Source organism: Actinia tenebrosa, unplaced genomic scaffold (genome assembly GCF_029948245.1).
Source record: "Actinia tenebrosa isolate PJP-AT-01 unplaced genomic scaffold, QUT_ActTen_1.0 PGA_scaffold17__23_contigs__length_9995812, whole genome shotgun sequence".
Classification (NCBI taxonomy): Eukaryota; Metazoa; Cnidaria; class Anthozoa; order Actiniaria; family Actiniidae; genus Actinia; species Actinia tenebrosa.
Window position 1 is genome coordinate 3,725,234 of NW_028292577.1, and position 12,824 is coordinate 3,738,057.

Sequence of the window (12,824 nt, forward strand, 5' to 3'; positions counted from 1 at the left end):
TATACACCGTGAAAAGATGAAAAAACTTACTGACGTTTCGGACGTTTTTTAACGTCAGTAAGTTTTTTCATCTTTTCACGGTGTATAATTTACCTTTTCATTAAGACTTACGAAGTTCTACCTAATTAGTCAAATACGAAGGAGAACATTGGAGAGTAAATTTATTTATAAACTAACATAAAAATGCAATGCTCATTCTTCATCGCTACTTAAATTAAAAGTTTCTTGCTTGTTACTTCTGGGTGATTGGTGATGTATAGTCTTACAAGCATGGCAACGTGTAAGCGCGCTTTTGAGCGTTTTCCTATTGACTGCAAATGGATGTTCACAAATACTACAGAGTGTTGAACTAGGAAAAATTACTAGCTTTTCGTGCCAAAGACACTTTGGACATTTCACTATTCTGTTCACTTTGACATCCTTGTTTCCACAGTAAACACAGGGATCTTCTTCTGTCTCACTTCCCTCATTTTCTTCTTCGTCCACCTTTCCCTGGTCTTGTTCAGAGTCATTAGTCTCAGAATTTCGGTCCTCCTCCTCCTCGCTACTTGATTCTTCACTATCAGATTCATCGGATTGCTCTTTATTATCCTCAAGTTCTTCTTTTTCCATTAAATCGCTTAAGACTTTTTTGTTTCGAATCCATTTCTTATTAATCCCCAATTCTGCCAATCCTTCCAGGAACGAATTGAGGGCTCTAGGTTTGAGGATATCAAGATTGTAGGGCAACAGTACATAATCTAAGAGGTCTGTAATGCTGGTGACAGGTATGCGCCGCTGGTTTCGCAAAAGCTCACCGCCTGGTGTCCAGAACACAATATTTTTGGAAGCCGCCATGCTATGCAAAAGATCCTTGGCATCTGACGCTGAAACACCGTCCGAAAGATCTTGCAAAACATTCTGAATAAGCGGTTCTTCTTCACTTTCTTCTTCATCATTGCACTCTTCATTGTCTTCTTCGTCTTCTTGTTCCCGCCATTCCAATTTTCTTTTCATGGTGATGTATCCCCAACTGAGTCTTAAATCAAATGATTGCCCGCGCCTACATCACTATCCATTTATAGCATCAAAAGTCCCGATATCAGAGCCGGGGTCAGTAAATCCCAAATGAATCCACCCCCCTCTTGTACAAGAATTTGTTTCTTTTTCTTATATGGAACACCAGGGTCGTGAAGATCACATATTGAGCTTTGGTAAGGTAGCAGATTATTCCGTTCTTGTTTTTTCGTAGGGATATACTTATACAAAATATTATGAATCACTTGAATAATTGCGTGAACTTGCTCGGGTGTAGCAGTGCAAAGAAGGAAGTTCTTTTGGTGTTCAGGAGAAGACACCAAGAGTTGGAGATAACCAAGATTGTTCTTCACAACACGAGACATGATGAAATAATAAACTAGAACTATCAGTGTATGAAATTTTATAGCGTGTAGCCGGGTGGCTAAGCTATTGATAGTCGGATAGTTTGATAGCTAAGCTATTGATAGCCAAGAAGCTAAGCTACCGATAGCCAAGAAGCTAAGCTATCGATAGCCAAGAAGTTAAGCTATCGATAGCCTGATAGCTAAGCTATCGATAGCCTGATAGCTAAGCTATCGATAGACTGATAGCTAAGCTATCGATAGACTGATAGCTAGGCTATCGATAGCCTGATAGCTAGGCTATCGATAGCCTGATAGCTAGGCTATCGATAGCCTGATAGCTAGGCTATCGATAGACTGATAGCTAGGCTATCGATAGACTGATAGCTAGGCTATCGATAGCCTGATGCACGTTGTCTGAATGTGTATAAGAAGGACTGCAATCTCTAAGTTCACTCATAACTGAGAAGACTCGAGATGACTCGCATGTGTTTATTGTGCCAGAAATCGGTTCAAAACCTATCGTCTCATTTGAGTCGGGTCCACAAAATAAATGGTCCAGAACGCACATACTGGTTTCAGCAAGGAAAGATGATCAAAAATGACCTGGGTCATCTTTTCAAGCCCACCACCTCACAGACGGAAAATGGTCCAACAGATATTTGTAGTAAATTCCAGTTGCTGCATCCATTTACTTGTATGGTGGGAGGAACTACAGGATGTGGAAAAACCTTTTGGGTACAGCAGTTATTGGAGCATGCGCAAGTGATGATCAACCCTCCACCTCAGCGTATTGTATACTGTTATTCTCAATGGCAACCGGCCTATTTAGAAATGTTAAGAACCGTGCCTGGCATTGAATTTATCAGAGGTATTCCGCAGGAACTGGATCAAGATCATTTTTTTGATGTAAATGTACGAAATTTTATAATGATCGATGACCAGATGACCAAAACTGGGAATGATAAGCGAGTTTTAAACTTGTTCACTAAAGGATCGCATCATCGCAACCTGAATGTCATCTACATGGTACAGAACATCTTTCATCAAGGAAAAGTTAATCGAGGCATTAGTTTGAATTGTCATTATTTGGTTATATTCAAGAATCCAAGAGATTCAAATTCTCAATCTAGCCAAGCAAATGTATCCTGGAAAAACTGAATATTTTCTGCAAAAATATGAACAAGCCGTGAGTAGACCTTATGGATATCTCTTCATTGACTTGAAGACAACCACCCCAGACGACTGCAGACTGAGAACCAATGTCTTCCCTGGAGAGAAGAAAGAGCAAGAGAAAAATGTACCTGAGGAATTGCTTCATTACCTTGGTAGGCAAAATCTTGTACTACCCCCAGAGATTTCGAGAATGCAAAGCTTAAAAGATCAAATGAATACCCTTCTAAAGGATCCTAATATGGACAAAAGTCAAAAAGCAAGGCAATACGTTCAACTCCAGAGCAATTATCTGCGCTACAAGCACAAAATAAATCCCAGCACAGTGGGATTAGGTAATTCAACACCCCTTAGTAGCTTCGCTGCCGAAATTCAGTCACCATCAGACCAATTATCTATCGAGCTCGCAAGGAGTTCACCGCTACCTGCTGAACCTTCTAACTTTCTTCCTCCACCCGCATTATCACCTATCACTGCCTCTCCTGTGTTACTTTCCACTGAACCACAAATGCCACAGACTCCTACATCATCTATCATGGCACCTTCCCCTTTCATACAATCACCTTCTTCGCTATTGACCCCACCTGATTCACTTCCCAAACGTCTTAAACGACCACGTCTTGAATTACTAAACTATTTAGAAGGTGACCCCAACAAAAAGCCTGGAAAAAAGTGTGCGTCGATGAATACGAGTAAAGATGAACCGTTCCCCTGATAAGCACTAGTATGACCACTAGTTCATAACCTTAGTCCAATAAAAAAGGTTAATAATAGTTGAAATATTGTTATTACCGTAGTAAATGATAAATAAAGATTTTACACTCCAACGTTCTCCTTCGTATTTGAATAATGAGATAGAACTTCGTATTACTCTTACTGTTTGTGGTTTATGAGTCATTAATTGTATTGTGTTGGATACAATAGTCACTAAATTATAATTCATAAAGCGATATCTACGCGCTCCAAATGTGGAATAAAATTCAAAATCCCCGCGCTCTATAAATTGGATTGGTAAACAAAAGACTTTCCCAAATTTGTCTAACAATACTCTCCCTGTCATTTTATGGTAACGATTTAATAAACAATAGTCTGCTCGTCATTTTATGGTAACGGTTTAATAAACAATAGTCTGCTCGTCGTTTTATGGTAACGATTTAATAAACAATGGTCTGCTCGTCATTTTATGGTAACGATTTAATAAACAATAGTCTGCTCGTCGTTTTATGGTAACGATATAATAAACAATGGTCTGCTCGTCATTTTATGGTAACGATTTAATAAACAATGGTCTGCTCGTCATTTTATGGTAACGATTTAATAAACAATGGTCTGCTCGTCATTTTATGGTAACGATTTAATAAACAATAGTCTGCTCGTCATTTTATGGTAACGATTTAATAAACCATAGTCTGCTCGTCATTTTATGGTAACGATTTAATAAACAATGGAGGTGCCCATCACTGGCCCACCATTCCCGAAACAAAGACTTGTTCATACCGGTCAACAATAGTCTTATGATGTCAATTGGTCGTTATGGTAACCCGAAACAATACCTACCCGTCGTTTTTTGCTAATGATCGATGAATAATTAATGTGCCCACCACTAGCCCACCGCTAGCCCACCACTAGCCCACCCAAAATCTGGCCCGTGCACAACATAACATACTACTAATTCAACAATATTTTAATGGCAAGAAAATCCTATGTTAAGCTTACTCTTTTATTTTCTTCATTTTCTTTATTTTATGTTTGTTTGTTTTTTCTTTTGTTTTTGGTGTTAGAGAAATTTTTGAGACAGCTGTTTTTCCGCTCTAAAGTTTTATATCGACTATTATACATAAAAACAGTGCATAAAGGTCCACTTGAATGTTTACTGAACTATTAAAGCTGAATGTTTGCTATTTTGTTGTTATCGTTGAATGGGTTTCCTGTGGTAATAGCGATGCGCATTGCTTTGTGGTTTGCGGTTTTTCGAAGACATGCATCCATGTGCTATAGACCTCTAGTTTAAAGAAATAAGGTTTATTGCTCGCACATAAGTTCTTCACCTAGGTGAGTATGTGTATTTTAATAATAGTAATAATATTACTATTTATAATGCCCACATGATCCTCAATTTAAAACTATTGCCGTTTTAAAATAAATTGATTGCGAAATTTTTGTGAGTGCGTTGTGTACTAAGCTAAAATCATATAACCTTACCACGCCAATCTCGTTCGATGCCCATTTCTTTTAAAAGGAATTAACGATGGGAAAGCACAATAAAACAAGTCGAATGGCCTATATCAAGAGGTCAAAGCAGAAAAAGAAAGCAAAGAAAAGTAAAACCTGTGGACAGGGGAAAGGCAATCACTGGCATGTGTCCAATGAAGTTCATTTACATGTTGAAAATACCAGTACTGCATTAACTCCTGCTATTACTACTGAAGTTAATTTTCAAGTTGAGAATCAGAGATTGAATACAAGTACTGCATCAACAATTAATACTAGTACTTCTGACTATGAAAAAGATCCCTTATATCTTCAGATGGTAAAATATTTTAAATACCAACAAAAACTAAGAAAGATTGAAAAGACCGACTACAGTTTGTTTTTTCGAACTAAATGTCTTTATTGAAAAGCTTCCCCCTTTACTGCTAGTAAAAATAGTGTTGTTTGCTTTGGTATAAATGTTTAACTGTTTTGGCAATAACAGTGACGGTTTATTGCGGGTAAGGTTTCTAGGTGTGGTCACTGGTTTATAAAGTTTTTTCATAAGTTTGTAGATTGACCGCATTAAAGCATTAGAGGGAAAGTTAAAGGCCCTGGAACAAGAGAAGGCGATGGAGAGTTGCATTTCGGCGGTGGCAGCTCTACGGAGACATCTGAACAGGTCCCCGAGGATGTTTGACCATCAAGAAGCACTGGAGCTGCTCCAGAATCTTGTCCGTTTAGCAAGATCGCAAAGTAACTTTAAAGCTGAGGTGTACGCAGCCGCCCAAGATGAGATTGTCGCAACCCCCACTAGCCACTCTGCCGGGAATGTTCAATGTTGCAACTGTGACGACTGGCGGCACTTTGCCAGGTCATGTCCAAGGCGACCTAGGCGTGGGAGTGGGAGAGGCCCCTGGCGGGGTCAGGGTCGTAAACGTGGCTTTGCGCCCTATTGAAATATGAGTTGTAACAATCTTTAATGGTCAATAAATTTCCTCCTTCGTATTTGACCATTTCGTCTCCTCCTTTCGCGTTTTTGCATTATTAAAGGTAGCCTAATTTCATTTGCTCATATCTTGTCATTTACAACCCTCTTCCCTTCGTTGATCCGGAGGGCATCCTCTGCTTCCACCCGGACATAGTCCGAATATCCGGATCAACGAAGGGTTGGGCTCCCTGTGTTTCGGCGTATCAGATATTTGCGTCACCCTTATGTTCGATTTTTGCTTTTAAGTGTTTTAGGCCAATTCTTCCAACTTTGTGTCCCGTGTTAATTTGGCAGCACAGAATATTAGAAGTGGAGATTTTCCTATACAGGGCGTTACACAGGGATCCCATCCCTTCGTTGGTCCGTTACCTTCGCCCGAATTAGTGCCGTCACAACCAGGCCGACGAACCTTCAAGGAGGTTGCTCGATTTGGATGCTCAGTTATCTTACGATGGCTGGATGAAAATCGAGCGCCATTTTGGCCCACACACGTTCGACCTTATGGCGCTCGATAGTACCTGTCGTGCATGATCCTGATTGTTCCCGGCGTAACTGCGCGTGCCCAAGGCACCTTGCCGCGGGTTCTGTAGATTTCTTGTTAGGCCGTCTTAGGGCCATTTTAAATAAGATAGGTCGTTTGGGTAACTCCAACCCTATCACGCACGCCAGAATCAAGAGTTATCTAAAGTTTGTAAGGGAGGAACAAGCACAACAGGCAATCCTACCCTCTAAGGCAGTTCCTTTGTTTTTTCAGAAGTTTAAGCAACTCATTGATTTCCTTAAAGATAGCATTGGTGCTTCTGGCTCCCTTTCAAAGTTTGATAAATATTTACTCGTACGGGACGTTACATTTTTTGTGGTTGAGTTTTTTACGGGCGGAAGATCCTCCGACCAGGGTCGTGTCTTTACTTGTAATGTCTCACAGCTTAAAGACCGTGAGGGCTATCTACTTACCTTTTCATTCGCTAAGAATTCAGGGGCTACGCATTCGGTCCCTATTACTAAGTTTCCTGAGAATGCAGTCTGCCCGGTTGCAGGGATCGCATATCATCTAGAGGTATGTTCTATTTTGGATATCTCCTTATCAGGAGGTTACTTCTTGCACCGACCCCACTAAGTCACCCCAGTAACTTATCACGTGTGGTTGAGAAACACGCTGAGTAGATTATTTCTGGCCAATTTGTGAATATAATCATCAGTCTGCAAATAAATTTAAGAATTCTGCGAAATGGAATGAGGTGTTGTTGAATTTGTGTACGATTTCTAGACTTGTCTTATTGTGTGAAGCGTAAGCTAGCACATGGTATGCCAGGAGCGGTCACCTTCAATATCTTAATTCCCGTGGCTCGGTAATGAGTGTGCAGTTAGGATTAAATACTATTCTCACTGCATACATAATTAGCGTGTCACGTAGGAATTTAGCAACACCCCATTTATGGACATGGAGTTTGCGCAGTGGGGGTGTAATGCTTTGCGACCCTCGCATATATAAGCGCCACATCCAGATCCATGAATCACTCCATCGGAAGCTGCCTATGGAGAGAGTAAGATTCACCCCACCCACTTCCTCTGGTGGCGGTTGACGACGCATCGCATGCTTTTCGCATTCTCATTGCCAGCAGTCGCGGTCACCTTCCATATCTTAATTCCCGTGGCTCGGTAATGAGTATGCAGTGAGCATAAAATACTAATATACGATTGTTTGCTAAAAAACACGCACCTGAATTCTTGAAGAACACTTCTTGATTCATTTTTGACTACATGAAAGTTTTTTTTAAATTGTTTTTGGTAGATAACTTGTCCTAAAGCGACTTTTTCTGTGCATTTGAGAGCCGCATTTGTGAGCAGTTTTGCTTTGACATCAAGCAGGATTCCTGTGTTGCGTACACGGACGGACGGACAGAAGTGACGTCAGCCAAGCCATGAAAAATCAACTCGATGGTTTACCATTTTTTCTTAAGTATGGTGCTCCTTCGGCCCGCACGGGAGCAAAAAAAGTATGCCAGAGACGTAAAATATCTATAAGACAACCGACGCACGGAAAAATGGAATCTATTTCTTTTATAATAATATACATTAAAAAATTTTAAAATCATGATTGGCTCACAGCAGTGCAAAAAAATGAAATACCAGTGCAAAAAACTGAAATACCAGTTCAGATTTCAAATTTTTAGGATTCTAATTGGCTAAAAAACAATAGAAATTGAATTAAGCAATCAGATTATAGCAGTTACTATAGCAACAGAACAGACTTCCCTCTGAAATTTCTCAGAAATTTCAAGATGGCGGATTTTCATCTTAAAGGTGGATTCAAAAATGCTAAAAACGTCAAGCTTCATCAGCTGAAAACCAGCAAAAAGGTTGAGAATGTCAAAAGGAGGACTCGCTTCTTGTTATTTGAGAATTAAAAAGGAAAGAAAACATTAGTCGGGCCATTTTACAGCTGTTTAAGGTCACTTGACGCGAAAGTCGAAGCGAGAGACGTTGAAACTTGATGTTGAAACTTCAAGAGCTTTCGCATACCTTATCCGTAAAGAGGTAAATAACACTTCTGTACGAAGAAAGCAGCTTATTCAACTTTCCTTTGAGTGTTTAGGAATTGAAAAAAGAGGTTATTCGATGATTCATGTAAGTTTTGCAGAATTTCTTCGCAATATGCTTACTTGTTTTCTCAAAAAAATTTCCAAATATTTGAAGTCTTGAAGATGAAAAAAATGATTTCTAAACATGTTTTAACTTTTTAAAGATCAAAAAGTAATCTTTGTTATTCATACTTCTTTCCTGCTTTGTAAATAAGATATTATTTTGTAAACCGATTCTTCACAAAAATAATCGCAAAACAAACGAGTTCTTCGCTTCGTGCATTTTTTCCAACACGTCTTTTTTCTATCTAATTTGGTTGAAGTTTTTAATGTATATTATTAAAAGGTAATAAGATGATTTCTCGTTCAATTTGGATTAATTTGCTCTGGTTTGTTTTTCAAAAAGCCCAAATTGCGTTCAGCCATTAAGGACTTTTTGAAAAACAAACTCGTGCAAATTAATTCCAAATTGAACTCGAAATCATGTCATTACCTATACTAATATAATAATAAATTAAATCAAACAATTTATACTTTTCACTGTTTTTTTTCCTGTTCAAAATGGCGACTGACCATGTGCTAAATGTTTGAAATAACCGTTCTGACGTCATCTGTGCCTCTGTTATTTATAACTTTATTTAGTGCCAAAAATATTATATCAGTAACAAACACTACACTTTGTGCCATCTAACTTGACTTAAAATTATCTTTCCTTAATAACATAGAACGGGCTGTCTGTTTTTACTTAGCCTTGTGGTTATTACAGACAACCTGTACTGTCCTTTTATTCATCTGCCTTAGTATATATATACTATAAATAACTGTGTTTTTATACTATTTAGATTTATTCATAAATTATCTATATTGTACATATACAAAACAAATGCTGTAAATCCTATAAGAGAGTGGACAAATAAAGTTGTCGTCTGTTCTCTAATAACACACAATTGCTCTCGACCAATCAACACGCGCATAGTATCCCAACTATTATATAAATATATATGCATCATAAGTTTCATGAAAATTAAACCAACAAAATGTTTTCTACGGTAGATGCATTTTATAGTCCAGCTGTTATCAACCAAAAAAATGCTGAATTGTTCACTTTAATGATAAAAGCATGAAACTTGGCCAGATTACTAATAACGCTAAGAGAAACAATTTTGGATATGGCGCCAACCCAAATTTGCGGTTAGAACCTAGGCTACTCACGGTTTTCAAGATGGCAGCCACCATGATTACTTACAGTCTATAAAGATGAGCTCGTTTTTTCCAGTTTAAGTCTCTATTCTCCTCGACTGATTTAGCTGAAGTTTGATTTAGGTTTCAGTATATTAATAATGGATTGGAAAAGTTGTATCATTTGCCAAAAAGGGGCAAAAGAAGATCTACAGTGCCCTGCAAATTCGAAGAGAAAAGATGCTGGTGCTGGATACACCTCGTTTGTAACTAATGTTGAGGCATTTCAAAGCCTGGGATTTACCCCAGCAAATTTAAATGTTTCCCTTCTAGATAAAGGTGAAGGAATAGAAGAAACTCTTCGTGAAAGGAAAGCAATGTGGCACAAGTCTTGCAGAGACATTTTCAGCAACACAAAGTTAGAGCGTGCAAAGAAAAGAAAACTCAGCGAAGTAGAGAAAGATGAAAAGGATGAAGGCGATATCATAAGCGAAGAAGCTAGTTCAAACCTGATCAAATCCCGGAGATCTAGTACCCAGAGCTGTCTGTCACAGAGTCACTGTGAGTTTTGTGAACAACTGGACAGTCCTATAAACCTTCATGCTGCTTCCACACTTGAAGTTGACCAAAAAGTGCGAGACTGTGCCATTCTTTTGCAAGATACCAAACTTATTGCAAAGCTTTCTGTTGGTGACTTAATAGCAACTGATGCAATGTATCATGCAAAATGCCTAGTTGGTCTTTACAAGCGAGCAAGAAAGTTGAAACTGTTAGCTACCAAAGCTATCAACGTCAATTCAACAATTGAACCTGAAGAACTTGCCTTTGCAGAGCTCCTTGCTTACATCGACGAATATCTTGAATGCGAAGAATTTGCAGTGCTTAAGCTTTCTGATTTAGCAAAAGTTTATCATTTAAAAGCACAGGGGTTTGGAATTGAGCCAGGGAAAATAAATACGACCAGATTAAAAGAAAGGATTTTGGTGGCTTTTCCTGATTTGACTGCACATAATGAAGGAAGAGAGGTGTTGTTGGTGCTGAAGCAGGACATCGCAGGAATTGTGAGAAAAGCAGAAAGAAAGGATTCTGAGGCTTGGCATCTGGCAAAAACAGCAAACATTATAAGGAAAGATATGCTACAGGTAAAGAACTCTTTTAACGGGACATTTGCTGCCGACTGCCTGAAATATTCTATTCCTGCATCTCTTATAACGTTGATAGGCATGATAATTAAAGGCCCAACCAAACAGCAGAACCAGCTGACAGCCAAGCATGCCTTACTGTCACCCAACTTATTCTTTTTAATAGTATCTCACGAGCTCGTGATCGACCAGGGTCTACAGGTAGTACTCATCATATAAGATCTAGAGAGTGTCCTCTACCTATTTCTACTGCACTAAAAATTCATGGATCAACTAGAGACAAAGGTCTCATTGATAGATTTTACAAAATGGGGATGTGTATATCATATGACAGACTGCTTTCAATCAATACTGAAATCACCAACAGTGTCATCGAAAGATATGAAAGTGAAGGAGCTGTATGTCCTGCGAATCTCAGGGAGGGACTTTTCATTACTGCGGCGGTCGACAACATTGACCATAACCCGAGCTCAACGAGCGCGCATGACTCCTTTCATGGTACCGCAATTTCGCTGGTGCAACATCCAATAGAGTGGTCAAGCCTTGACGTCACGTTACCCTGGCTACCGATTTTTCTGTTCTAAACAAACCAAGATGGCGGCTCTGTCAATCGCGTCTCTTAGTTCTTTCTTCTCTGGAGAGCAAAAATCTATATCCAGAGGAAGAAACCACTTTAATTCTGGACATGTAGAAACTTTTCAATAGCATGACGGTGTAATTAGAGGTCAAGTTCACGCTAGTATGAAGCAGAAATCGTATAAAGTTACGGTAAGTTCAGCGACTCAAAATATTGTTCTTGACGTATAAGCAATCACGTCTTCAGTCCTCATTTTCTCAGCATTATTCTTTGATTTATATGTATCAATAACTGATAAATTTGATTTTCATAAATAGAACTCTAATGTGAAGTGATTTGGAATAATTTCAAGTAGGACCACATAGAAGTTACGGGCTACATAATCATAGTAGATCGTCTGTTACACTTCGCTCGCCGCTCACTCTAGTGAAGACTTATTGTTTTGGTCTTTTTTATTTCATCATAGATATATCTTAGCGACAGCAATGCCATAAAATCGACAGAATGTGAATGCCCAAGAGGAGAGTTTAAATGCAGTCATGCGGAGGCACTATTTATTCATGGTATTCACAATTTGAGTAGAACTGACATTGAGTGTTCGTGGAAGAAGAAAAAGGCAACAAACACTACACCACAGTCCGTCACGGAAATGTTTCCTCCAAGCAAGAAATACCAGGCATTATCTCGAGCCCCAGATCAAGAAGATAGAAACTATTTATTCTCAAAGCTGCATGAGTATGGCACATTCACAGGACTCTGGTGGATATTAAGTCCTGAGCCTCCACACACAAAGCCATTGCCTATCCCAACCATAGAAGAGTTGATATTTTGTGAAGACTTTTTAGAAATTGACGGTCAGGCTAACCAAATTGCCTACATCCAAGAGAAAGCCAAAGTATCTGTGAATGTCATAGATGTTGTCACCAGTCTTACCATAGGACAGAGAGAAAACTCTTCCTGGCACCTAGCAAGAAAGGGCCGCTTGACTGCAAGCAACTTTGGCAGTGTACTGAATTGTAAGAGAGTAACACCGTCTCTTTTAAAGCGCCTTTTGGGAGAATACGACTTGTCAAGGGTTAAAGCAGTTCAGTGGGGTATGAATAACGAAAAAGAGGCAGTCAAGTACTTTGTGTCTCAAACTGTCCTACCTGTGGAAGAGACTGGTTTGTGGCTAGACGAGAGTGGTGTGCTTGGTGCCTCCCCTGATGGGCTTGTTGGTCAACAGCATGTGCTGGAGGTGAAATGCCCATACACCCAGAGAAATGAGACCATAACGGAAGCTGTCAAGAGTGATTCATTTTGCCTTAAATCAGATGATGATAAAAACATTACACTCAAGCAAGACCATGTGTATTGGCATCAGGTCCAAGGCCAAATGTTCCTCACAAAGAGAAAATACTGTTACTTTGTGGTCTGGACCACTAAAGATGCAGCCATAATAACCATAAAGAGAGATGAAGAATGGGCAGCCAATATAGATGTACTTACAGATTTCTATTACTTTCACATTTTTCCCAAAATAACAGAAGGAGAACTTTAATAGTGTTTTATTTCAAGATAGTTATACATTTGTCATATTTTTTTTACAAACAAAACTGTAAATAATAGAATAATAGAACTTTAATTTAA

At 39.0% G+C, this 12,824-nt stretch overlaps 1 protein-coding gene across 2 annotated transcripts; it reads left to right on the forward strand.

The window, feature by feature from the left end:
* The first annotated feature begins 11,183 nt into the window (after positions 1 to 11,183).
* LOC148910254 (uncharacterized) lies at positions 11,184 to 12,735 on the forward strand. Of its 2 annotated transcripts, none has more exons than XM_089031888.1 (2): positions 11,184 to 11,386; positions 11,662 to 12,735. In XM_089031888.1, the coding sequence occupies exons 1-2, from the start codon at positions 11,360 to 11,362 to the stop codon at positions 12,733 to 12,735; spliced, it is 1,101 nt and encodes a 366-aa protein (XP_088888014.1). In that variant the 5' UTR covers positions 11,184 to 11,359. The 2 variants fall into 2 exon arrangements, with proteins under 2 accessions (XP_088888014.1, XP_088888013.1); XM_089031887.1 differs by having other exon boundaries at positions 11,213 to 11,380.
* Positions 12,736 to 12,824: the final 89 nt, after the last annotated feature.

Coding starts and splice junctions, on each gene's coding strand:
- LOC148910254 (XM_089031888.1), top strand. CDS start 11,360: ATGAAGCAGAAATCGTATAAAGTTACG. Junction 11,387..11,661: donor AGAAATCGTATAAAGTTACG/GTAAGTTCAGCG, acceptor ATTTCATCATAG/ATATATCTTAGCGACAGCAA.